The sequence below is a fragment of the Penicillium psychrofluorescens genome, assembly GCF_964197705.1.
Source record: "Penicillium psychrofluorescens genome assembly, chromosome: 5".
In the NCBI taxonomy this organism is placed as follows: domain Eukaryota; kingdom Fungi; phylum Ascomycota; class Eurotiomycetes; order Eurotiales; family Aspergillaceae; genus Penicillium; species Penicillium psychrofluorescens.
Window position 1 is genome coordinate 614,875 of NC_133443.1, and position 24,368 is coordinate 639,242.

The following is a 24,368-nucleotide window of genomic DNA, read 5'->3' on the forward strand; positions in this document are numbered from 1 at the left end:
TTTGCGCTTGATGTCAAAATTCGCAATCTGAAATATGTTCTGTTTGTTCTACTCTGCGCTGTTTTTGAAGGCAGTACTAGTTTACTATGAATGGATCTTGGGAACCGATGAATCGTGTTTTTCAAACTACACTTCCCACCTGTACACACAATGACGGAACTTGCCGGGCCGCTGTCTAGACAATCATGTGCAAGCACGCGACCCACGCCTATTGTTTATCGACTTCGCGCACCTAGATAGCTCTTTTCTCTACGCTTTTAGTAAATTGTATTCGGCCTCTAGTTGGCATCACAACTCCACTCAGCCCTTCACTAAGGACGGGCCTTTCGCATATAGAAAGCATCATGATGTATATTTCAACGGTTTCAAATCCTCTGCTGTGGCTTAAAATATAACTCAAACATCGGTACTTGGGGGCCCTTCTGTGATAGACAAGTGCTCAACCTTGCTCCACAACTGAACCCCTTCACTTGTCCCATTGGATCTCGCTCAAGCCTTGACGACGTCAAATCCTTCCTCCAGCTTATCTAGGGCCTTCCGAATCTCGATGGCATAAGCAGGGATACCACCAGAGTAGCACACTGGTTCATAAACCTTGCCAGGGATGCTGCCACCCATATACGTCGACCTCGTCGTTGGGAAGAGAGTCCGGTCATTGAGCTCGACAACGTGCTTCTTCCACTGATCGGCGGCCTCGATCTTGGGGTTGATGTACTTGATGCCATTGGCCTCAATCTTGGTAATCGCGTCGGCAATCCACCGGCCCTGCACCGCAACTGACGTGGGGCCATTGCTCAGGAGCGTCGGGCCGTGCGGGCCATAAATGTGGAACATGTTGGGATAGCCGCTGACGGTGGTGCCGAGGTAGGTCTTTGCTCCTGGGATCCATTCCTTCTCGAGCTCGGCGCCGTCGATGCTCTTCAGCCCGAGCTGGGTCATGACGCCGGTGACAACATCCTGTGACCGTCAGCCCTTGTGTGCTATCCTGTTGGGGTGTCCAGTGAGACTCACAAATCCAGTTGCGACAGCAATAACATCAAACTCATGGTGAGTTCCGTCTTCGAGGGTGATACCAGTCTCGGTAAACTCCTTGATCGGGTTGTTCTTGATGTCAACCAGATGCACCGATTCCCGATTGAACTGCTCGTAATAGGTCTTCTCCAGACACGGCCGTTTTATACCAAAATAGTGGGGCATCTCCCGCGGTGCAAGCAGCTCCCTCAGCTTGGGGTCGCCAATCCGGGCACGGGTCTTCTTGGACCAGAAATTGTACGACTCTCTGTTGGCTTCCGGGTTGAACAAGTTATCCTTGTACAAGGCAACCCAATAGCGGAAGCCGCCATCCTTCCAAACGCTCTCGTAGAACGCCTCGCGCTCCTCGGGAGTGTCGTCAAAGGTGTTGCGCTCGCACCAGTCGTACAGGAAGCCGGCAAAGTTGGCCTCGCGGTACCGGAACAGCTCCGGATAGTTGGGCTTCATGCGTTCCTGCTCCTCGACGGTGAGATTGCGCTTGCGCATGGGCACGGCGAGGTTAGGAGTTCGCTGGAAGACCTTGAGGTCGCCTGCCTCGGGCCCCCAAGCCTGCGTGATTTGCACACCCGAGGCCCCGGTGCCGATGATGGCACAGCGCTTGTTTTTCACATCGACTTTTTCCTCGGGCCAGAAAGACGAGTGGTGCACGACGCCCTTGAATTTGTCCATGCCGGGCCATGGGGGAATATAACGCTTGGCGGCCTAAACGCCTCATCAGTAAATGTTCAGTTGACTGATGTACGCAACCACTTACAAAGCCGGTTCCCAGGACGAGGTACTTAGCCGTGGTCGTGCGACCATCTGCGGTCTTGATATGCCATTTCCCCTCCTTCGTATCGAACTGGGCTTCAACCACGACGGTGTTGAAAGCACAGTCCTTCTTGATACCGATTACCTTGTCGACGTGATCGAAGTAATCCCGCAGGTTTTTGTAGTCGGGGTAGTTATTGGGCCAGTTCCATGTGTTGTATACCTCGGGCCAAGAGAACTCGTACTCCGGGACCTCGGAGTCGACACCGGCGCCGGGGTAGCAGTTCCATCGCCAAGTGCCCCCTGTATCGTTCCCGGCCTCGAAAATGACCGTCTTCAGCCCGCGGTCACGGAGGGTCTTGAGCATGAAGACACCGGCTACCTCGTTAGCTGGTGGATATACCTGTTAAGGATTGGCGACTTACCAAAACCGGCACCCACGATCAAAGCATCGACCTGAAGGTTGTCGGCATATGGCCCTGTTTTATCGGCATGGGCTGTCGAGTAGTCGGTGAGCTCGGTGTTGAACTTCTTGGGCCTAGAGACCGTCTCTCCTAAGCTACCCATTTTGAGCAAAGATTGAAATAACCAAGTGTTGTAGTAGCTATAGAACTCATCAGAAGATTGACAGTCTGATATTCTGTTCAGATCTTTTTCTTTCTGAGACGCCTATTTATATGGACTTCATTGGTATACATGCCTTACTGCTGAGGTTAGCGTACACTTTCAAACAGTATCCGATTCATCATCACGATACAGACATCCGCAGCTCCCTCGATCCAATCCATTGGACGGCTCCGCCCTCAGTTCACTGGGTCGCCCGCGTTCCCCAGATTCCATGTCTTCATCTATAGCGCTGCAGCTGCCTCTGATTGGATCCCTTCGGCCGCTATTTGCGGAACCGCATGCGACGATCCCCCACGAGCCGAGGCTCACCATCCGCAGCGGTCCCGCCAAGCGCGGCTCCGCGTTATGTAGACCCCGCTGAATCAGTGGAACTTCTCATAAACCCATTTACTCAACACCCACGGTTTCCCGCGCAATCCCTGACATTTCCTCATAAAACCATCAACATGTCTCTCAATGCGCAAGTGACTTCGCATCTCCGCGACATCGTCGACCAGGCCTGCGGAGATGAAACGTCTGGTATACCCGGGACCACAGTCGTGGTCGTTGGCAAAGATGGCAACGAACTATTCGCCCACTCCGCCGGTAAGCGAGGCACGGGATCCAAAGACCCCATGACTTTAGACACCATATTCTGGATGGCATCTTGTACAAAGATGTTGGTGGGTGTCGCCTGCATGCAACTTGTTGAGCAGGATATTCTCAAGCTGGACGATGGGGCGCAGACCGAGGGTCTTTGCCCGGAATTGAAGAGTCTCAAGGTTCTGCGGCCAGATGGCAGTTTCGAGGAGAAAAAGCGTGCAATCACCCTGCGCATGCTGTTGTCCCATACTGCCGGATTCGGATATACGTTTTTTAATGAGAGGCTGAGACAGTGGTCGTATCCGGTTGGCATGGATGAGTTCTCTGGGCGGATTGAAGATATGAAGCTGCCTCTGCTTTTCCAGCCCGGCGAAGGTTGGGAATACGGCGTAGGTGCCATCTAATCAGGGCCATGAAGCGCATCGCTAATGAAAATAGGTTGGTATCGATTGGGCGGGAATCGCACTGGAGCGCGCAACGGGACTGACGCTCAACGCCTATCTCCAGAAACATGTCCTCGGGCCCCTTGGGATCAGGGATATGTCCATGATTCCAAACCGCGACATGCGCCAGAGGCTGGCGTATATGAACAGTAGAAGCCCAGACGGTACTCTGAGGGCCAGAGACCATCTTCTTCGAGCGCCTCTGGTGGTTGATCCGGATAATGAGGCCGAAGTCGCCCGGGTATTTAACAGCGGTGGCGCAGGCATGTTTGCCAAGCCGCAGGAGTACTGCAGTGAGTAGCCCCGAAATCCTGGTGAGAGTCCATACCCTGACTTGTCTCCGCAGAGGTCCTGGCTGTGCTGTTGAATGACGGAACGTGCCCGAGGACGGGTAGCAAGTTGCTCCGCAAGGAAACCGTCGAGGAAATGTTCTCAAACCAAATCTCCCAGTACCCCAACTTCAGCCGCGCAGGCATCCCAGCTGCAAAACCGGACTTGACCAACCCCATTCCTGAGCTGTATCCAGTTTCTGGGGACCCGCCACAGGGTTGGGGCCTCACGTTCATGCTGAGCAACGGTGGCGCGACAGGGCGGTCTCATGGCACAGTACACTGGGCTGGGCTGGCGAATTTGTGGTGGTGGGCAGACAGGGAGAAGGGCGTGGCGGGGATTGTTTGTACGCAGATTCTGCCGTTTGCCGACGCCAAGGTGCTTGGTCTGTGGGGAGCAGTTGAGGCCGAGATATACAAAGCGCTCGCTCAGTGAGGTTGGAGAATTCACCTAGTGAAGAAGTAGAACTATGTGTGGAGGAGATGTATATACGCTGCACAAGTCCTGCGGCCAGAACAGTGCCAAATCCAACTACTCCTATACCACCTCAGTGCCTCGTAAACCGTAGCAAGTACCTGTACTTCGCATACGCCCAATAGTTATCGGACACGCAACATAGTAGATTCGCTGCTAGGAAATGCGGGGGGGTCCGGGGTCATCGAATGCATAAGGATCTCCCGGTTCCCCGCCTTTTGACGCCATCCAACTCACCTCCACTAGCTTGAGGAAATCGAGAGAAAGGTGTCAATAACATTGCTCGGCATGCCTGTCCAGAAACCCGCCACAGCGCGCGCACAGGGACCCAGAGCCAGGCGTCAGAACCACTCTTGCGATCAGTGCAGGAAATCCAAGCGAGCATGCGATGCCCTGGGTCTGGATCGGACCGGCCGAGCATCATTGAGCAACATCGATGGCCAGCGTTCTCCCTGCTCCTACTGCGCCAGAACAAAGAAACGCTGTACCATGGAATGGGCCCGGTCCCAGGTTCAGTCTGCGCGAAGATTACCTTGCCAAGGACCACGTTATGAGCCTGTGGGTCAAGAGCTTCTCTTCCCATGGAAGGCTCATGAGTTCCCGATCGAGGCCGAATCGGGGATATGGGATGATCTGCCCGAACCAAATCCCATACAGGAGCTTATGGGATGGGATCCGGTCAACTTCGATCTGTCCCGGTCATTGTTGGACTATGATTCGATGCCACTCGGTTCCATGCTCAACCCTAACGAGGCTCCCCAGGAGGACATGCAGGCAGAGATATCTGACGCGTTGACGTCCGCACGATCTCAGACTGGTCTCTTGCTACCTGACTTCTCCAGTGCGTCAGACAGCTATACCCAGCAGCCCTCAGACCTCGAACTGGATCCGATATGCCATAAGACGTGGCCGGCCAGTCAAGCTTCCCAGGAATCACAAACATACAGCAGTGTCCAATACGCCTCATTGAAAAGCCCCCGGCGGCAGAGTGACTCCGTCTGGAAGCCCTTCAACCAGCAATTCTCCCGCTGGAACAGCCCCCAAAGCTCGCTCTCCCCATCTTCTATCGACCAAAAAATGATCACCGCGTCCAACTGCCACCTGACTTCGGCAAACCTGTTCCAAATCTACCACGACGTACTAGAGCACAATCTGTCGTGTTGGCTGACCGAGATGACCTGTCCCTACCAACCGGGGTCGCGAAATACCACCCACGTCGTGCCGGAATGGGGTTCATCTTGGTCGAATAGGATATACCAGCGCACGATTAAGCTCGATCGCGTCGCACAGTCTTGCAAGCTTCTGCAGCTGACACGCTCCGAGGACCAGGCCGTATCCAAGGCCCTGCACCTTGCCATCATGGCGTTTGCTACGCAGTGGGCGCAGGGCAGTCATCGGCACCGCGCGAGATATCCCGTCGGGACTCTTCCTCACGGCGAGGACGAAAGTGCAGATGGCATGTCCAACGAGTTCGACCGCATTCTCCAGCACCATTTTTGGGATCAGGCGCGGCGCGCGCTCCGAAAAGTCGCCGATCTGGAGTCGTATAGAGTGGCTTGTGCCGAGCTGATCTTCGGCTTGACACAGAGGCCGTTGAATCCCGATGACCAGTCTCCTGGGCATAATATGGAAGCAAACGGCCGCAAGTTTGCCATGGACTCGGTCTTGTCACAGGTGCGTGATATAATAGGCAAGGAAGGGCCACCGATATACATGGAGAGCGCAGCTCGAAAAATGCACGCGCTGAAGTATCGCTGCGACGCGCTCGAAAAGGGCCTCGGCAAGCAGTGTGGCCCTCGCGAGAAGGGTGCTCACGGCATTGCAGCCATGAGTTCCGAGGATCGAGCGACGATCGGCCTGCTCTACTGGCTGGCTATCATGTTTGACACCATCTCTTCGTCCATGAACGAACGGCCCGTTGTGGTACTGGATGAGGACTGTGAGCACGAAGGGCAAAAAGGCATCCAGCAAGCTGCGAATTTGGACAAATCTCTTGCACGGAGCCGGTGGGATCTCGACCTTTTCGTGCAAGGAAGCCTCGAGGAGATACATCAAACGCACTGGCCCTGCTCCTACGAGACCGCCGCCGAGGATGTCATCAAGTCAGCGCCAGTCAAAGTTCTTCTCTTCCGCCACCTGTCGTATCTACAAAACGCCATTCGCAAGAGCGCTCGTGCAGAGCAGATTGAAGAAATAATCAGCAGCACGACATCGCTGTATCAATACTGGGGCAAGACGCACGGTGCCTTCTTTGGCGAACTCGTGCAGAACTACGCTGCGGTTCCGCAGCGTATACAGGGCTGGTTTGTCTGTATCTCTGCACACTGGCACCTTGCCGCCCTGATGCTTGCGGACCTGCTGGAATTCGTCGACGAAAATGCCTTGGGTATGGGAGATGCGGCTTGCAGTCGGATCACCAGTCAAATGGCGAAGGGAATTAGGAAGCATAGTGCAAGAGAGCTATCAGATCTGGCAAGAGTAGCGACACCGCCTACCACAGATGCCTACCTGGGAGTGCCGCAGATGTCGGACTTTCACCACGCTATCAACGAGGGGACGCTCCTGACCGAGCCATGGACGATGATTCTGATCAGGGCGTTTACCAAAGCTTGCATGATCTTTTTAGGTGAAGCAGATGAGTCCTTGCTCTACGCCGGGACTACTCTCGGGCACAATAGTCAAAGTTTTTGGCTGAATATGGAGCAGGCCGAGGATTGTATGAAGGGGCTGTGGCTGCTGGGAAAAAAGTCGGATATGGCAAGGAAGATTGCTGAGACACTTTCACTCGCGTTGGGAAATTTGCGGAATGAGTTTGTTGTATAAGTTATAAAAGCCCCATCTAATTGCAAAGTTTCGAGTCGAGACACAGGTCGATTTTTTCCACGCTATATTAATAGCTATTCGGCGGCCAGATTTAGGCTTAGAGAGAGCCAATTAGGAGGATAAAATCAGGTCTCGTGACCTATTTGAAATAGCGAACTTGGTGAGAGGAAGGGTAGAAGGTGCTCGCAAATCGTAAATTGATGAAATATTCGTTGTAATAGGGGGGGAATAGTTTTGGAAATAAAGGGGCTCGTGAATCTGAGGGTTTACTGTAGTTCTAGATCGACTTCACGTGTGGTCACGTGTGTCCAACTGGAACAGAAAAAGGTCATCGATCGGCTGGTCCAACTCTTATCTTTGTGTCGCCGCATCTCTCTCTACCCGTCCACCACCTTATCCAAACATCATGGATCACTCGCGCGATCCCTGCCCCTGGGTCGCCCTGAGCGACTTTGGCGGTGCCTTCTGCATGGGCGCCATCGGTGGTGCCGTCTGGCACGGTGTCAAGGGATTCCGGAACAGCCCCTACGGTGAGCGCCGGATAGGAGCGCTCACAGCCATCAAGGCGCGCGCGCCCGTCCTCGGTGGAAACTTCGGAGTTTGGGGAGGTTTATTCTCGACATTCGATTGCGCCGTCAAGGGCATCCGGAAGAAGGAAGACCCTTACAATGCTATTATCGCGGGTTTCTTCACCGGCGGTGCCCTCGCCGTCCGCGGTGGTGTCAAGGCCGCACGCAACTCCGCTATTATGTGTGGCGTTTTCCTAGCAGTCATTGAGGGTGTGGGTATCGGGTTCCAGCGCATGATGGCCGATAACACAAAGCTCGAGGTACGATGAAACTCACTACGTTGGAAACGAGACGTGTCGGCTGACCGCGATTGCAACAATAGCTTCCTCCCCTTCCTCCATCCGAGCAGAAAGCTCTCGCATAAATTCTCTCTCCTCTATTCACCAACGCGCTCGACCTATCTTTCTTCGATCGCTGTCAACATGGGGCCATCCTCCCCTCCATCTCTGTCCTCATTTCATCACAACATCCTCATATTGAGTCTCTCTTCTCCGGCGTTCGGTCTGGCTTGGGTTTAAACGACATAGCATAGAGGTTCCTGTTTTCTTTCCTCGCTTTTATTACTCCCCCCGGACTTTGTTTTCGGGAGTATGGTATTTTGTGCACGGCGGATTCATTCAGATGGCTGGTTCCAAGACCCGCGTGTCTTTTTTTGTGGCCGGTTTGCTGAACAAAAGAACAATGACCTGCCCTGCAAAAAAAAAGCGTTGAAGACAGGACGGGAGCGTGTTGGATTCTTGTACATTAACGCATGGCTAGCAAGCATAATCTGTATTTCTGCTGTATATATTGACTTCGGCTTAGATCCTTTCCTTGAGAGCAAAACAAGTCCGAGTAAGATTTACATACCTTCCACAAAGAGCGTTAGGATGAAATTTCTGTTAAATATCAGTCACTCTCGTCATTCATAGTCGATATCACTAGTTATCTACTACTGTACATTGTATGTAAAAGAATGGGAGAAGGGTTTCATATCGAGCATTCAGGCGATGAATTACGAGGAAGGATTGCAGTAGTAAACACTAGTAGTTATTTTGATCTCTACCTAGACAAACATCCAAATAGCGACCCTATACAAACACCAAAAAGCAGGTTGGTTCCTCGGAGAGATGGAAGTCGATGGATGGATGTGAAAAAGAAAAAGACAATCAATCAGGTGAAACAAAAGTACAAGTCAGTTTGAAAGAAAAGAGAAGAAAACAAAAGGAGAGGAGCAACGCATGCACCCGCAAGACGCCTTTGCCGTCGTCGCTTCATCAGGAAAACAAACTCCTGTATCTATGGCTGGGGAGGGACCGAGGAGGGCGAGGCATTGCCACTGGCAGACGCGCTGGGGAGTAGCCCTGCCCCGAGAGCAGGACTTGCACCCGCAACAGGAGTACCAATTGCGCCGGGTGCGGGACTTGCACTGGCACTGCTCACGTCGGGGCGGGGGACGGGCGTGCCACCTGATTTGGCGATGCGCTCATCCACGCGTTCCTTGTGTTGGCGGTTGCGGAGGTGGACTTCAAAGTTGTCGACGGTCATGCCCGGACCGGGAGTGTAAAGTTTGCCGGGGCAGTCGTGGCAGCGGATGCGCGGGAGATATTGGTATTTGATATTCTGGCCAGACTGGAGGTGATTGGGGTTGGGGACTGGAGCCAGGGTGTCGGTGTCCACGGCGGAGTAGCGCATGACGCCCTCGAAGGAGTCATTTGGGTGGTTTCGCTTCAGTTTGTTGAGGCCAGCCACAAGCCAGCTGGGTGGTGGAGGCTAGAGGAGGTCTTGCGTCAGCCCACTTGGCCCAAGGTGTGTGTCCAATCATCTCCACATGATACTCACCCCAGATACGCCAGGCCCGGGGGGATTTGGCGCGTCAACAGCTCCAGTCTGTTGTGGGCGGGCCGGAGGGTGGCCGCGAGCCTTATCCGATGGCGGTGCCATGGTGTGCGACGCGGGCGTTGAGAGCCGCTTTCCGGCCCGGAGATCGGACAAGAACTGTGCGAATCGGCCGCGCGAGATCTTGAGTTTCACGACGAGCTTGTCAGGCTCTTCGGCAGTACTTTCTTCTCGATAGGTCTGTCTGCGAGAGGAGGCTCGAGGTTCATGCAAGACGGGCTCGGGTGTCGCGGATTGCCCCAGTGTGGCGCGAAGGGCCGCATGGGCGGCCGATGCCGCACCTCTCATGCCTCGTGTGCGCGCAGTGCCCTGAGCTAGGTAAGGGCCGATAGCCGGGGACCCAACGGAGGAGTCATCACTTTCTTCCTCCTCAGAATCGTCGAGACCATCCCGCTGGCCGCCGATGCCGCGACGACGAGAGCCAGACCGTTTGATGACATTGCTCTCCTCGATAGTAGATGCGGAGTTGGGAATGACCGATGATACGATTAGCGTGCGAATGGTACGCTGGCGATCCTTGAAATCTGGCAGAGCAGGTCCACCGCGGCGGTTGGTGCTTCGCTTTTGTCGACGTTGTTCACGGGATATTGAGATTTCAGTGCGCTCGAGATCGGTCTCGTTCAACTCATAGAGGTAAGGGGTGTGTTCCTTGGCGGATTGATATGGTCGGAATGCGGATGATACAGGAGTGGGAAGGAAGGAGCTGTTCAAATCGGGATCGTCAATGGGACGGCCATCGAATGGGTGGGAGGTGATGTAGAGTGATTTGGTAAAGAGTTGAGATTGTTCACGAATCGAATGGGCAATTGCGGTGGTGAACTCGCCAGAAAGGGACAGGTCGTCCGTCATGCGCTGGGCGAACTCCTCGGGAGAATTGGTCGGATTGTTGATATCCCACTCAAACTGGTCGACGAGAGTGTGCTGTCCAATGGTGATATTCAGCTTGACCGCAATACGCATTTCGTCGTTTTTGTAGGCAGAGTATGGCAAGCTGGAGTCGAGAGGCTCTTCCTCGATGTAGATTTGCGGGTAGTAGTCCATCAGCTGCTCCTGGATGCTCTGCGAGATCATCCGCATGAGCGGACCGGCTGTTTCCATTGCGAGTCCCAGGTCCTCCACCAACTTCTCGGCGAAAAGATCCGGTGAAACAACACGATCGTGAAGATTCCATGTCAGGGTGTCGCGAATCTTGACCTTCTCCCAGTCAATGTCTAGTCGAATGGGCACGAGGTCCTCGAGCTGCTCGTTTTGGACCTTCATGTCCCGGCGTGAGATTCGTAATTCACGCGTCTTTCGATTTCCTGGGCGACGTCGATTCGCTGGATACAGCAGCTGCGGGTGTTGATTCCGCAGATCGGTGCGTGGGTTTCCAAAGCCTTCGTATCCGACTCCATAGAATGCAGCCGGGTTCATTTGGTTTTCCCGCCGCAATGTCAAATAGAAATCTCGCTCTGCCCGCTTCTGCTGCTGCAGTGCTTGGCTGGGGTTCTGCCAGGCCGTGACGGCAGAATGTTCAAATTCGCGATTGACATACTGCTCCAACAGGATCTGGTCTAGTGATGAATCGCGAACGCGCACCGGCATGTTTTCTGTAACTCCTGTGGTCTGAAGCACTGATTCGTCACGCGAGCGTTTCCTGGAAGCGGGGCCGTTCGTGCCATTCGACTGTGACCCGTTGGCAGCATCGTTGCTAGACTCCGCAGATACTCCGGACGCAGCCAAGACAGCCTTTGCATTCTGCTTTCCCTCTGTGATATCATCTGAGGTTGGCCCGTTGGCCGCCTGGTCCGTTCCAGAGTCGCCGGCAGACTCAGACGCGCCAGAGCCGTTCTGGGCGCTGCCAGGCTGCGGGTCTTGAGGGGACTGCTCTGGCGGCAACGAGCCGTCCGCAAATTCGGGAGATGCCATGACGGCGAAAAGGGTTAGAAAACGTCTGATGTCACTTGCACAGTAATCGGAGGCAATGGCAATCGACACGATCGGGGTAGGATAAGGTCTTGAGTGGTTAAGACAGCATCATTGGACAGTAATCTAGAATATAATCCCATCATGGTCAGCAAATGATTCTCGAGCAGGCAGCATATCTATCGTCGCGATCACGCGTCGGGGGGCATCCGGTGCGATGCCGAGGGGGGAAGTCGCGGTGTCGCGCCGGGCGCATGTGCCGACCAATCCAGAGATAGAGGCATCGGCTGAGGATGTGCGACGGAGGGGAGAAAATTGGATGAAAGGAGGCGACTGAAGCCATAGAGAGACCAGGAACATACCAGACGCAAATGGGGACACAGGCCGCTTTTTACGGCCAGAGCCGGGAGGAGAAAGGGTCCAGTGCAGGATCAGATGAACGAGTTTCGCGCTGGATCGAATCGAGAGAAACCAGCTGGCCCGAGCGACTCGTAAGAACGAACGTGTTTTTCTTATCCCCCGATGGGCTGGGAGTGGGTTTGGGGTGGTGGCTCCGGGTGGCTGGAGATGAAGAGAAGACAAGGAGAGAGGGCGAAAAGGCCCTAAGCCCCCGGTCCAAGTGGCCGCTCCCGTCAGTACTATGGAGTTCTAAGTACGGGGTCTACACAACCACGACAGTGAAAGAACAAATAGTATTTCTATGGGATGCTTGTAAGCTACTTTAGGCATTTTGGAAGCCATTCCAGCAGCCTCTCACTGCGACATCCACTATCCCTACGGCCAATCCGATTCTTACTCGTGGTATCACGTGATTTGTAGCCTGATTGACCGGGCATCACCCTCGCGTGGGAGGATGTATAGAATCACAAGTGGAAGAGATCGTTCAATCGACTCTTTAGGAAAAGCAAGTAATGGAAATGATATATGTTTGAGTTTATATGCTGATTCCCTGGTGGGTCCATGGAGTAATCACTGCTCCGTTCCTGAAATATATATCTGGGGTTACGCTCTATGATTGAATACGAACTGGAAGTCACCATTCTCACCCCAACAGAGTCAAATCTGCAACGACAGCACGATGATCCGAGTTAAAGACACCATCGTCGAACCGATTCGCCAACACCGCATAACCCTCCACGCTCCAGGTGGGCTCCTCCGAGTCCAGAAGAATGTAGTCGATGCGGCTCGGGGGTTCCTGGTACCCGAACCCTGTGAATGTATCATGGTTGCCATAGCGCTGCGCAGGGTCTACTAGCTTGAATGTGTCCACCAAGCCTCCCGGTTCAGTCAGTGCTATATATGCTTCCTCCGTCTCTTCGCTGTTCAAGTCACCAGCGAGAAAGGTGCCGCGAATCAACCGGCCCATCTCACCCTGCCGATACTCCCCAATCTTCCTGCGGATGAGATGTGCAGACTCCAACCGCGCACGAGATCCTTGATTATCGAGATGGGTATTCATGGCGAGGACGGCACGGTGGCTGGCCCGATGAACAAAGACCCCAAGAGTGACGATGCGGATGGACGCTGCATCCCAGCCTTTGGACGGGGTTTCGGGCGTCTCCGACAGCCACACAGTCTCCCAGTGCTGCAAGCTCCAGATATCCGGGCGGTAAAAGATGGGGGAGTATTCGCCGGCCTCGAGACCGTCGTCTCTGCCCACACCAATGTAGGCCCATTCTGGCGCGTTGGGATTAGTGCCTTGGTTCAAACCCGACAGGATATCGACGAGCTGGTTGTGAAGAACTTCTTGCAGGCAAATGAAGGTCTCACCGCCGTGGCGAGCGTGGTAATTGAGCTCATTCAGCAGCAGTTGCTTGCGCTCCGGCCACGGGCGTTCGCCTTTGAACGGAGAGGAGGTGGCATATCGAATGTTATGGGTCAACACCCGGACTGGGAGCCTCGAGATGGATCTCATTTCCTTCTTTCTGCTTCCCCAAGCGGCCCGTGGTTGGAGGAGAGGAAACCATGACGTCGTTGCCGAGAAGCCCTAGCCATGGCGGCCTGAAACGCCAGGCCGCGAGATGCACCACAAAAGACCCCGCCAAACAGCTGCACACGACCCGTTTCGCCCTTTCACCTCTTCCTCGGATTTGCTTGCCGAATCCTCCGTTATTGAACCCACCTGTTTTGTTTCACTTCTCGCACCGTTGCGAGACCCATCTCACTACACAATGGCTGAGACCCAGACTCCCCAGGAGGTTGAGATCGGTAAGGCGCTGGTGGAAAGGCTCTGACCGTTTGTGGGCTCCCGGTGGTTGACAATCCCGGGAGATCGCCTCGATGGAGCTTCCCCCAAGTGAATGGGCTCATGCTAACTAATAATTGCGTCTAGACTACACCCTCAACAACCCTGACACCTTGACCAAGTACAAGACCGCCGCCGAGATCTCGCACAAGGTTCTTGAGGCTGTGAGCGGTATGTCGCACTCGGGTCTTGGAAGTTCTTAGACTAACGGGTCATGTATAGCTCTGTGCCTGGAGGGAGAGAAGATTGTCGAGATCTGCCAGAAGGGTGACAAGCTGCTTGACGAGGAAATCGCCAAGGTCTACAGCAAGCCTCACAAGGGCAAGAAGGTCACTAAGGGTTAGTCTGGCCCTCTCGACTGGATTCACCGATCTATACTAAAAGTTCCTGTAAACAGGTGTCGCTCACCCGACCACCGTCTCCCCGAGCTCCTATGTGACTCCCTACACCCCGCTGCTGTCGGATGCCGCCGAGGCCGAGACCACTCTCAACGCCGGCGAGGTCGTGAAGATTCAGCTCGGTGCTCAGATCGATGGCTTCGGAACCATCGTTTGTGACATGGTCACCGTGGGCAAGAAGGAGGTCACTGGCCGCGAGGCAGACCTCATCGTCGCAACCCACTACGCCAACGAGCTGCTGCTGCGGCTCATGGTCCCACCCGGCCTGCTGGCCTCAGGCACCGACGAGGAGAAGAAGAAGGCCGCTGCACAGAAGGCCCCGACCCAGGCACAGATCTCTGCGCTGATCGAGAAGGTCGCCAAGACCTACGAATGCAATGTCATCGAGAACACCACCAGCTGGCTGTTTGACCGCAACGAGATTGAGGGCAACAAGAAGATCATCCTGACCCCCGGTAGCGGCGTGCGTGGTGAGGGTGTCCCCGAGGTTGGTGAGGTGTGGGGTGTTGAGGTCGGTCTCAGCTTGGGATCTGGCAAGGTCAAGAACCTGGATCACCGCGCGACCCTGCACCGCCGTACCACCACCACCTACATTCTCAAGCGGCCCAGCTCGCGACAGACTCTGTCTGAGATTGTCAAGAAGTTCGGTACCTTCCCCTTCAGCTTGCGCCAGCTTGATGACGAGAAGGCTGCCAAGGTTGGTGTGGTTGAGTGCGTCCGAGGCGGTGTCCTGCGCCAGTACGAGCCTGCTGGCGACGCTGACAACGCCGCTGTTTCCCGCCTCTTGACGACCATCGGTAAGACTCTCCTTGGGGTCATCATGCTGCGCATCCACTGACTTGACATCTAGCGATCACCAAGAACGGCATCACCAAGCTTGCCGCGCCCAAGGCTATCGATCCGACACAGTTCAAGACGGATAAGAAGATCGAGGACGAGGAGATCCTCAAGATCCTGGAGCAGCCTCTGTCTCGCTCGACTGGCAACAAGAAGAACAAGAACAAGAAGAAGAAGGCTGCTGCCAACTAAGCAGATGGTCAAACATTCTTGCGTGATCACGAGTGCACGAGTTGATCCCACTTGTACGCCATACCCAACCATGTAGTGTTGGAGTGCCGATCTCTTTCGAATTCGAAAAAAAGATATCCAAAGACGAGCTTTTTCAGCCGATCATACGAAATCTATGAAAAAAGTAAACTAGTTGATGATGCATTCTGTGCCCCAGCAGGCCCGTCCTGCGGTTTCTGGTATATAGTCAGTCGAATGAGGCCGACGGCGTGATATCTGCCTCGACTTCCAGTGCGAGTACCTGTTGTGTATGTAGTAACAGGAACAGACAGACAGAAATTGAAAGGAGCCGTTGGCCGGGACTTTTCTTTGTAGATGACAGAAGATGGGATTGGTAGAGGTGTATAAAGAAGAGACAGGACAAAACAGGTCAGAGTCTATTGTTTCGGTATGCTTCTTCTTTGCGTTGAAACCTTGTTCTTGCACCTCGGAAGTATCAGACCTAAAGATCCTGCTCAAATCTATCTTGAAAATCTATATACAGGCGGGCTTTTCTAGATGGAATATTGGACAGTATAGAGACCTCCCATTCTCCTGGAGAACCATCCGGGCTTGCTCCTAGAACAAACTTCGAGTATACAGTCTACAATCAGTCCGTATTGTCCCTGGACCTGGTTCAATAGCTGTTGACTGGCTGGCATTCACTGCTGTTGTGTCTCAATAGGGCAATGTTCTCATTCACTGCCCTCGTCCGTCTACATATTCTTCCTCTCATCCTTCTGCTTCCTCTCTTCTTTAGTCTCCTTCCTCTTCTCACGATATTTTCTCTTCTACTCCAGTCTCTTCCTTCTGGAGAATCATTTCTCATCCTCTTCTCTTCAAAGGTCAGTCAGTGTCTCGTCTCGTCTCTTCCCTCTTCTTAGCAGCCCTAAAAGTCCACCAACCGCCCCAAATCTCTCTCACAATCTCTTTGAATAATAAACTATGCTAATATCAGAACAGAGAACCCCCGCAATCATCTTCTGCTCAGAACTAGTCAGTTTGTGAAAGTGGTGGTGGTCACTCAGTTAGGGCACGGCTAACCGTAAGCAGGGGCGGTATGGCGCTGCTGACTCGGCTCCGCGCCCGGGCTTCTTCCCAGCCCGCGGACGCGAATAATAATTCCCAACCGGCCTCGAAGCCTCGCAAACTCGTCAAGAAGCGCTCCTCGCGCGCTTCGTCCGCTGAACACTCCGCGCCCGATGGGCCCGTGAATCCGGACGCGTGGAGAGAGCCTACGCCCGCGCCTGCGCGCCGAACCTGGAAGGAATCTCCGTACAAACTCAGCCCTGCCACCAACCCAATCCTCGCCACGATGAAGCCGCTCGGCGAGTTCCCCTCCGCTGCGGAGTACCGTGCAGTCAACCTCATTCCGCCCAGCGTGAAGAAGAACCGCGCGGCCAAGTCCCTGCAGCAGCCGGCCCTGCATGTTGTCGCTGAAGCCACCGAGTCCGATACGCCCATGACTCCTGTTGCGGAGGAGGCAGTCGCTGATGTGTCCCGTCTAGACGTTGAGATGGAGAATATTGAGCCGACCAGCGAGGTCGAGACTGGGAAGAACTCCGTCGAGGACACGGTTGGCGTGGATGTGATGGAAGATGCTATTGCGGAAGTGGATGATGCTATCGCGACCAACCTGGCCACGCCTGTCTCCGACGCAGTCGATGGAAAGCAGACTGCGCGAACTTCTATCTCTCCTGCCACCGACACTGCTGCCGCTGAGGCTGTTCTTCCTCCTGTCACGCAACCTCTCTTGGCTGCGCCTGAGACACCAGTCGAGGCGCTCATCACCGCCACATCTCCTCTTCCCGATGGCCAGACCACCCCAGATCCTGCTTTCTTCAAGGGATCCCGGAAGAATATTGACGTTGGTTTGCCCGACTATGTGGCTATCCTCAATTCTATTCCCCTGCCCTCCTCAACCGAATACGATGTTTCCCAGCTCAAGCGGGTTATCGAAGCCGCCATCACCCATGCACTTGAAAAGGGAGAAGGCGAAATTGCCTTGTGTCTCGTCTATTACTGGTCCCGATCGTCCAACGACTCTTTCCTGCTGTCCCTGATCGACAACATCGGGCGCAAGGAGCCCGACTACCAACTTGATCTGGCTCTCAAAACTGTCCTACGAAACTCTAGGGTTGACGCCATTGAATGGATCAGGAAGAAGTCTATCAAAGAACGTACCACGCGTCGAACCCGTGCTGCAGCGGCTGATAGCGACTCGAATCTTTCCGAGGCCAAATCCATCGATCCCAACAAGCCCAACCAGACCAAGTCTGCTGCTCGCAAACCCGTTCCGACTGCTTTTGAAAAGGGCAAGTCCAACACTGTTCCACTCCAGAAGCCCAAGAACAGGGCCCCATTCCTGGAGAAATTCCACAAGCGCCGCGAGGAATGGGAGAACGATGAAGGTCTCGGAGATGAGCTGCGCAAGAAGCGACAGAAGCTCTCCCAAGACCAACAAGATGGAGAATTTCTGAACGCCAAGGTGAGCCTTTGCCGTTCGACCCTGGACAAGGGGGCCGATCGCACCGCTCAGGATGAGAGTGCTCGCCAGCAATACCGCTCGCTCTCCGTTGACACCCACCTATCTGACATGTCCATCTTGTCCGACTCGGCCTATTCCGATCGAATCAATGACTGGGTCGCGCCTCATGACCCCCGTTACATGCCAAATCAAATGTAAGTGCCGGCTTGGCTTTGATGATTGCCCTGACGTGAGACTGACCCCCGCTTCAGCGAACCTCCCGAGAACAGTGACAACTGTTTGGAGTGTGGCAAGGGCGGCTCGCTGCTCTGCTGCGAAGGGTGTGAAAATGCCCTGCATTTCCGATGCGTGAAACCCCCCATCGACCCGAAAAATCCGCCCTCGGGAGACTGGTTCTGCCCCAGGTGCACCATGCGCAACAACTTCACCGAGGCGATTTGCCACTCCCAATATTTCAACAAAACCGAATTCCAGGTATCCAAGCCTATCAAGGAGTATTTTGCCGGTGTCGGCGAGGGCGTTGTCACCGACGAACGCTATGGCTCTGACCCCAAACACCTTCGCTTCTACAAGAGTGTCCCCCACCTGCCACGGCTGACTAAACCGCCGACCAAGCCGGCCGAGTATTATTCTACGCCAGCCTACAACGACCCTAACCTCCTGCGGGAGATGGACGCGCAAGGGAAGCTGGTCTCCTGTATGAAATGTGGCCGCGGCACGGGCGGCGAGCGACCGATCATATCCTGCGATTATTGCCCTTGCCGCTTTCATCTTGATTGCCTCGATCCGCCCCGCGCCATCCCCACTAACCCTTATGTCGGATGGATGTGTCCCAACCATGTTACTCCCGATGACATGATTGCCAGCAAAGAACAGGAAGATGGCGGTGAGCATGTGCGCCGCGTGCGCCGCCCGAAGAACATGCGGTCGATCGATGTCGACGTGAGTTTCTCGGATGATCCTGAGAAAACCCTGTTTGATGATGAATGGCGCGAGAAACGTGCCCGTCTGCCCGCTGGCGACTTGATTCTAGAGTTCATTGACACGGTCAAGTACGACCGTAGCAGACGCGAGAAAGAGCACATGTTGCACGTCGAGAAACAGTGCATGAGCATGGCGCGCATCATTACCATGGAATACTACCGGCGCCTGGGCATCGACAACCCTGCACAGGTGGTCTCGGACCATGGGGTGTCCTCTGAGATTGCTGATGGCATTTCTACTGTTGTGCAGCAGTCGATGGATGGCAAGACGCCCGATCACGAGGCAGCCACCGTTCTCCTGGCCCTCGCTCACACGGGGCCCACCTCTTCCACCATGGCCGGCGAAGATGGCCTTGCCGAACCGCCTCAGCCCACCGACTCTCAGCAAGATGCCCCGACTTCATCCAACGCCGCTGTATCCTCTCAGACCAACGAGCCTACCACAGCTCCACCTCTCACTTTTGATGATTCGGTCTCCGAATCCTCGGGCCCAGACACTCTCCCCAAGGTCCCTAATCTCCCTGGCTTCGCTTCGAAGGGTTCTCGTGTCCGAAAGCGTTCTCTCACCGAAACCGAGACTCTCGTTACGGAGGAAGAGCCCGCGCAGAAACGCCAGCACGTTGAGTTCGCGCCCAAAGAGCAGCGCGCACAGCGCCACGCCGACGTCGACGCTGATGGCGGCAGCGACTTGGAAGAGGCCCGCCCCAACGACCCAGTCATTGTCAGCGACGAAGACAAAGACGCTCCCACCTGGGGCTCCAACGACAAGGAGCGCCTCCAGTCGGCGGAGCAGCTGGAGAATGACCAAATTGTGAAAGACCTGAAAGACCGCCTGAAGGGCGTTGATACGATGCTGCGCGAGGGCCATACCGACCCCGAGATGCAGATTGACCTGCTCGATGAGATCGAGGGCTTGTCAAAGGCCCTGCGGGGGCGCATCGGCGGCACATCACAGCCGGCGAATCAACATGCTCAGTCTGCGGAACCGGCGGACGGCGGAGAGGAGCTATGAGAGATGCTCCGAAGTTACATACTTTGCATTTATGGTGGTGGTGGGAGAGCGCAATCCCAAGCATACTCCGCTTGGGAGTCCTTTTTCTTCTTTTTGATTTCTCTCATTCGGAGTCCGGCATTTGACCGCAGCACATTTTCACCTTTTCTCTATCTCTCAACCACCCACTCCCACCGAGGGCCGCCATATCTACCCTTCGGTCCAGATACACTTGCGCCATGCATGCCCGGCGTTGGAAGACAGGCGCCGGGATAGGATCTCGGTTTTGCTTATTGTCTTCTTTGTCAGAAGTCCACATTCTCCTCCATGGTACCACCTGTCTTTTTGCTTTGCTCTTTCTTTCGTGTGGTTTTCGATTCGAAATTTGTCTTCATCTCCATTTTGAAATTGTCGTCGTGTATGAAATTGCATGGGAAGCTGGCGCTAGAGCGTTGCGATACGGAGGATTACTGTACAATAACATCATGGGCCCAAATGAATCGTTGATTTTTTCTTTCTTCTTATCATTCATCGTTCCTATCACTCTCCTCGTAGATGAAACCGAAAAAAAGAACAGAAGGAACTCCCTCCTCGCCGCAACCAAATCGTATTCTACATAAAGGAACCGCGTTATCCGCAAAAACAGCAACGACAAGCAAAGACGAAGACGACAACGATCCGGACTCCGGCCTTGGGTAGTCGCCATACTGAAAGACGTTCTCATACAAGCAAGCCATACACAATGGATGCGTAATGCACATTTCCAGAATTGGAGATCATAGCGCTGTGTGCGTGTGAGAGAGTAACCTAGAGGAACTTCTTGGGCATGCTTGCGCGGCGGCGCTTATAGATGACGTAGGAGACAGCCAGGAGGAGCTGGAAGGCCAACACCAGGAAGATGAAGAAGCCCATGCGCGGAGTGGAGGCGGTAATGACTATCATAAAGCAAGGCAGTTAGCATCAATCAGGAGAAATCAATTAGAGAGTTGGTATGGGGTTGCTTCTCACCATTGAACACGTGGCCCTGAAGGTTCTCGCTCAGACTAAGATGCGAGGAGCGCAGCGTTTTCTCGAGCTGGTTAAAGGACTCGCGTATATCCTTGCCTGGCATGTCGCGCTGGAGATACTGTAGTGCGGTTTCTATGCGCTCGAGCCGGGCGTCCATTGCAGCCAGCTCGCCCTTTGTCGCTAGCTTCTGCTGGACCTCTGCGTGGCGGGAGTCGCTCTTCTGGGACTGGGTGCGGAGATCTTGCAGGATGTTTTGGACGGCTTTGTTGGTGAGCTGGAGGCGGCCGCTCAGATCAGCGAATCCCGCTGCCGTCCCGGGGTCCGCCGCTTGCGCCTGTTGTGCTGCTGGATTTCCGGTGTTTTGGTTCAAGATCGGCTGTGATTGTTGTTGCTGCTGGGAATTCATTTGCTGGGCGGGGATGCCTTGGCCTGCGGCGGATTGGAGGAGGAACTTGAAGATCTCGAAGGAGTCGGGGGTTTCGGGGGTGGCGGCTGTGATGCCAAAGGTATTTCCCGTAGGGAGGGCGACCTGGTTGGTCGAAAAGCAGACTCTGTCATCGACCGTCACCTCGAAGATGGAGTTGGTGTGCTTCAGTTTCACGACGGACGGCCGACCCAGGTTGCGGTAGGCGTAGTCGCAGTGCCCGAAAGCCAGGCTGTCGACACTGCGGTGGCTCTTGTAGTCGGTTGTGCCGTCGTTCAGGAACCCGCGAATGCTTCCACCCTAGCAATGGGTTAGTCGCGATCTTTTGAAAAGCATCCATTCGACATACTCTCCCACTGTGGGTGTCAATCACAAGGGCAAACCCGTCCCATTGTCCCACGGTGTATATGCTGGACGTGCCCACTTTCACCTGACCATCCTTCGTATACCATAGTTGGAGAATGCCTCCTGCCCGTTCGGGGCCGCTCGCTCGGAATTGAAATTCTGCCGACCATTCTGGTAGAGTTGCCCTGCGGGAAGTTGTTCAGCATCTGGCATTACCCGTTTGTTGTGACCACTTACGGGCTCTGGGCCCAGACAGCTCCTCGAGTGTTGCCCGGATACGGAGGTGTCAAAATGAGCTTGTTCGACATCTGGTGGGATATTATTAGCCAGCCCAGATGTGCTGGGTGTGGTCAACTCACCAAGGTCGGGTCATGGCCCTCTCCTGAAATTTTCCACCCAGGAATCGAGTATCGGTCTGGCGATAGCCTGTATAAAATGGTCAGATGTGAAATAACGTAAGGCAGAATGTATTGTCGTACGTTCTCTCATGTCCGAAGCTCAATCCCTCAATCGCCTGGGCCGCCGCACCAGCGGCGAGCAGGGTAAGGGACGCGAAGGTCTTCATTGTTGACAGCGAATGGAATGGCACTGGAAATGGTTGAAAACTGCAATCACTTTCTCCCAGAATCCTTCGAGCGACAGTGGGCACACGATGGTCTCCAGATATCGCAAAGGTTGGAGACAAGACGAGTGGTGATCCACCCTACCACCACGGCGATCACGCAGAAACGAGCTTCACGAGCGACAATGGCCGCCGACGGAGAGAGGTCGATGAAATGGCGCAGGTCGATGCTGTTGAGAAAGGTATGGCGCACACCGATGTCCGAGACCAAGTCCATGTGTGAAGAAAGTACGCTAAGTAAGTAAACACCAGCTGTTCCCTTGGGCTCCCCTGATTCCGTTAGCTCTCCGCATCACGTGGTCCCCTCTGCGGAGGACCCGAAAACCACTTTGGTTTGCAACATTGGTTACTCTTTCCTTCCTCGCTCACTCACTCTTACCATGTGCTCTAATAATGACTGACCTTTACCCTTCCCTGGCCCAGTGTGCCCTTGTGGCAGCTGCCTTCAAGGTGCTGCTATTCCCTGCGTAGTGCGTGTGCATCCCGCGATTTCCATCCTGCGCTAATTGATTTATCTGGCGACAGCAAATCCACCGACTTTGAAGTGCATCGCAATTGGCTCGCCCTCACTTATTCCCTCCCTGTCAAAGAATGGTACTACGAGGTATGCTGGTCTTTGTACGACGCGTCTAATTGACAGCTGTTGACATCCAGATTCCTTAGAGAACCTCAGAATGGACCCTCGATTACCCGCCGTTCTTCGCAGCCTTCGAATGGCTGCTGGCTCAAGCAGCAGCTTATGCTGACCCTGCCATGCTGGTGGTGAAGAATCTGGATTATGACTCGTGGCAGACGGTCTACTTCCAGCGCGCGACGGTCATTTTGACTGAACTCGTGCTTGTCTATGCGCTGAGTCGGTAAGCTCAACATCACTTCATGCATGAGTATGATTTTTGGGAGTGCTAACAAGAAACATTAGATTTGTCAAGTCCACTCCTCTGCCGAACAAACAGGCTGCGCATGTAGCCAGCCTCTCCATCCTACTCTCTCCCGGCCTCTTCATCATCGACCACATCCACTTCCAATACAACGGGTTCATGTACGGTGTTCTGATTCTGTCCATCGTCCTAGCACGCAAGCAGTCAACCCTGCTCTACAGTGGCATTTTGTTCGCCGTTTTACTGTGCATGAAGCACATTTATCTCTACCTTTCCCTCGCATACTTTGTCTACCTGCTTCGCGCCTATTGCCTCGACCCACGATCAATTCTCCGACCTCGATTCGGAAACATTTTCAAACTCGGCGTGTGCGTGCTCGGTGTCTTTGGGATCGCGTTCGGTCCTTTCGCCCAGTGGGGTCAGCTGTTGCAGTTGAAGGATCGGCTCTTCCCTTTCTCGAGAGGGTTGTGTCATGCTTACTGGGCGCCCAACATGTGGGCGATGTATTCGTTCACAGATCGGGCATTGATTCCGCGTAAGTTTTTCCCTCCTATCTGACTTATATCTGTATCTGACAATCTCCAGTCGCTCCTCGACTGGGCCTTCCCGTAAACCAGGAAGCACTCACCAGCGTCACTAGAGGTCTAGTGGGAGACACATCCTTTGCCATCCTCCCGGAGGTCACCAAGGAGCACACCTTTTTGTTGACATTTGTGTTCCAACTGGTACGTTCCTTGCCCCAGAGAGGCCTATATACTCCTGCTGACTCTTATTCAGATACCTTTGATCAAGCTCTGGTTCCGTCCGGACTGGGACACCTTCGTCGGAGCCATCACGCTCTGCGGATACGCATCCTTTCTCTTCGGATGGCACGTCCATGAGAAAGCCGTGTTGCTGATCATCATCCCCTTCAGCCTGATCGCGCTCAAGGACCGACGCTACTTTAGCGCCTTCCGCCCTCTAGCCGTCGCCGGCCATGTCTCGCTCTTCCCGCTCCTTTTCACCGCCGCCGAATTTCCCCTCAAAATCGTCTACACGGTGCTGTGGCTGGTACTGTTCCTGTTTGTCTTCGACCGTGTGGCACCCGTGCCGGAGCGGCCGCGCATCTTTGTCTTCGACCGTCTCGCCCTGTTCTACCTGGTTGTCTCGATCCCGCTGATGGTGTACTGCTCGCTGCTGCACCAGGTGATTTTCGGCCTCGAGCGGCTGCAGTTCTTGCCGTTGATGTTTATGAGCAGTTATTCTGCCGTTGGGGTGGTGGGGAGCTGGATGGGCTTTTTGGTAGTATACTTTACGGCTTAGCTTCAGCTTTAGACATGGCATCTTCATAGAGTGAATTGACTGGCATGACGTAATCCGCCGTCCACGTTTTGTTTACCGCCCGGCAGAATCCATCCCCACTGATCACGGAGTCTAATGCCGAGCTAGTCCGGGAATGGTTAGTGTGATTGGGGTGCATTCAGATCGGGACTGAAGACAATAAGTGTTTTCCAAAAGGACCGGGTTTGTATTGCTTTGGTAGTTGG

At 54.3% G+C, this 24,368-nt stretch overlaps 10 protein-coding genes across 10 annotated transcripts; 6 read left to right on the forward strand and 4 right to left on the reverse strand.

Annotated features, from left to right (window-relative positions):
* Positions 1 to 489: 489 nt before the first annotated feature.
* On the reverse strand, positions 490 to 2,349 carry PFLUO_LOCUS7501 (uncharacterized protein; the record flags this gene model as incomplete). Its single annotated transcript, XM_073785152.1, has 4 exons — positions 490 to 957; positions 1,012 to 1,734; positions 1,787 to 2,160; positions 2,208 to 2,349. The coding sequence occupies 4 exons, from the start codon at positions 2,347 to 2,349 to the stop codon at positions 490 to 492; spliced, it is 1,707 nt and encodes a 568-aa protein (XP_073641536.1).
* Positions 2,350 to 2,855: 506 nt separating this feature from the next.
* Positions 2,856 to 4,199, forward strand: PFLUO_LOCUS7502 (uncharacterized protein; the record flags this gene model as incomplete). Its single annotated transcript, XM_073785153.1, has 3 exons — positions 2,856 to 3,380; positions 3,430 to 3,727; positions 3,781 to 4,199. The coding sequence occupies 3 exons, from the start codon at positions 2,856 to 2,858 to the stop codon at positions 4,197 to 4,199; spliced, it is 1,242 nt and encodes a 413-aa protein (XP_073641537.1).
* Positions 4,200 to 4,526: 327 nt separating this feature from the next.
* PFLUO_LOCUS7503 (uncharacterized protein) lies at positions 4,527 to 7,061 on the forward strand (the record flags this gene model as incomplete). Its single annotated transcript, XM_073785154.1, has 1 exon — positions 4,527 to 7,061. One exon carries the CDS (start codon positions 4,527 to 4,529, stop codon positions 7,059 to 7,061), a length of 2,535 nt encoding a protein of 844 aa, XP_073641538.1.
* Positions 7,062 to 7,467: 406 nt separating this feature from the next.
* On the forward strand, positions 7,468 to 7,899 carry PFLUO_LOCUS7504 (Mitochondrial import inner membrane translocase subunit Tim17-A; the record flags this gene model as incomplete). The annotated part of the gene is made up of 1 exon (XM_073785156.1): positions 7,468 to 7,899. The coding sequence occupies one exon, from the start codon at positions 7,468 to 7,470 to the stop codon at positions 7,897 to 7,899; it is 432 nt and encodes a 143-aa protein (XP_073641539.1).
* A 1,009-nt stretch (positions 7,900 to 8,908) lies between these two features.
* PFLUO_LOCUS7505 (SWI/SNF chromatin-remodeling complex subunit) lies at positions 8,909 to 11,416 on the reverse strand (the record flags this gene model as incomplete). Its single annotated transcript, XM_073785157.1, has 2 exons — positions 8,909 to 9,382; positions 9,452 to 11,416. The coding sequence occupies 2 exons, from the start codon at positions 11,414 to 11,416 to the stop codon at positions 8,909 to 8,911; spliced, it is 2,439 nt and encodes an 812-aa protein (XP_073641540.1).
* A 1,039-nt stretch (positions 11,417 to 12,455) lies between these two features.
* Positions 12,456 to 13,328, reverse strand: PFLUO_LOCUS7506 (uncharacterized protein; the record flags this gene model as incomplete). The annotated part of the gene is made up of 1 exon (XM_073785158.1): positions 12,456 to 13,328. The coding sequence occupies one exon, from the start codon at positions 13,326 to 13,328 to the stop codon at positions 12,456 to 12,458; it is 873 nt and encodes a 290-aa protein (XP_073641541.1).
* A 256-nt stretch (positions 13,329 to 13,584) lies between these two features.
* PFLUO_LOCUS7507 (uncharacterized protein) lies at positions 13,585 to 15,085 on the forward strand (the record flags this gene model as incomplete). The annotated part of the gene is made up of 5 exons (XM_073785159.1): positions 13,585 to 13,621; positions 13,746 to 13,829; positions 13,881 to 13,997; positions 14,056 to 14,853; positions 14,907 to 15,085. 5 exons carry the CDS (start codon positions 13,585 to 13,587, stop codon positions 15,083 to 15,085), a joined length of 1,215 nt encoding a protein of 404 aa, XP_073641542.1.
* A 1,078-nt stretch (positions 15,086 to 16,163) lies between these two features.
* PFLUO_LOCUS7508 (uncharacterized protein) lies at positions 16,164 to 19,586 on the forward strand (the record flags this gene model as incomplete). Its single annotated transcript, XM_073785160.1, has 2 exons — positions 16,164 to 17,785; positions 17,843 to 19,586. 2 exons carry the CDS (start codon positions 16,164 to 16,166, stop codon positions 19,584 to 19,586), a joined length of 3,366 nt encoding a protein of 1,121 aa, XP_073641543.1.
* Positions 19,587 to 20,372: 786 nt separating this feature from the next.
* On the reverse strand, positions 20,373 to 21,907 carry PFLUO_LOCUS7509 (uncharacterized protein; the record flags this gene model as incomplete). Its single annotated transcript, XM_073785161.1, has 6 exons — positions 20,373 to 20,500; positions 20,574 to 21,297; positions 21,347 to 21,527; positions 21,580 to 21,650; positions 21,702 to 21,768; positions 21,822 to 21,907. 6 exons carry the CDS (start codon positions 21,905 to 21,907, stop codon positions 20,373 to 20,375), a joined length of 1,257 nt encoding a protein of 418 aa, XP_073641544.1.
* Positions 21,908 to 22,357: 450 nt separating this feature from the next.
* On the forward strand, positions 22,358 to 24,144 carry PFLUO_LOCUS7510 (glycosyl transferase; the record flags this gene model as incomplete). The annotated part of the gene is made up of 6 exons (XM_073785162.1): positions 22,358 to 22,434; positions 22,490 to 22,568; positions 22,628 to 22,821; positions 22,884 to 23,377; positions 23,428 to 23,567; positions 23,620 to 24,144. The coding sequence occupies 6 exons, from the start codon at positions 22,358 to 22,360 to the stop codon at positions 24,142 to 24,144; spliced, it is 1,509 nt and encodes a 502-aa protein (XP_073641545.1).
* Positions 24,145 to 24,368: the final 224 nt, after the last annotated feature.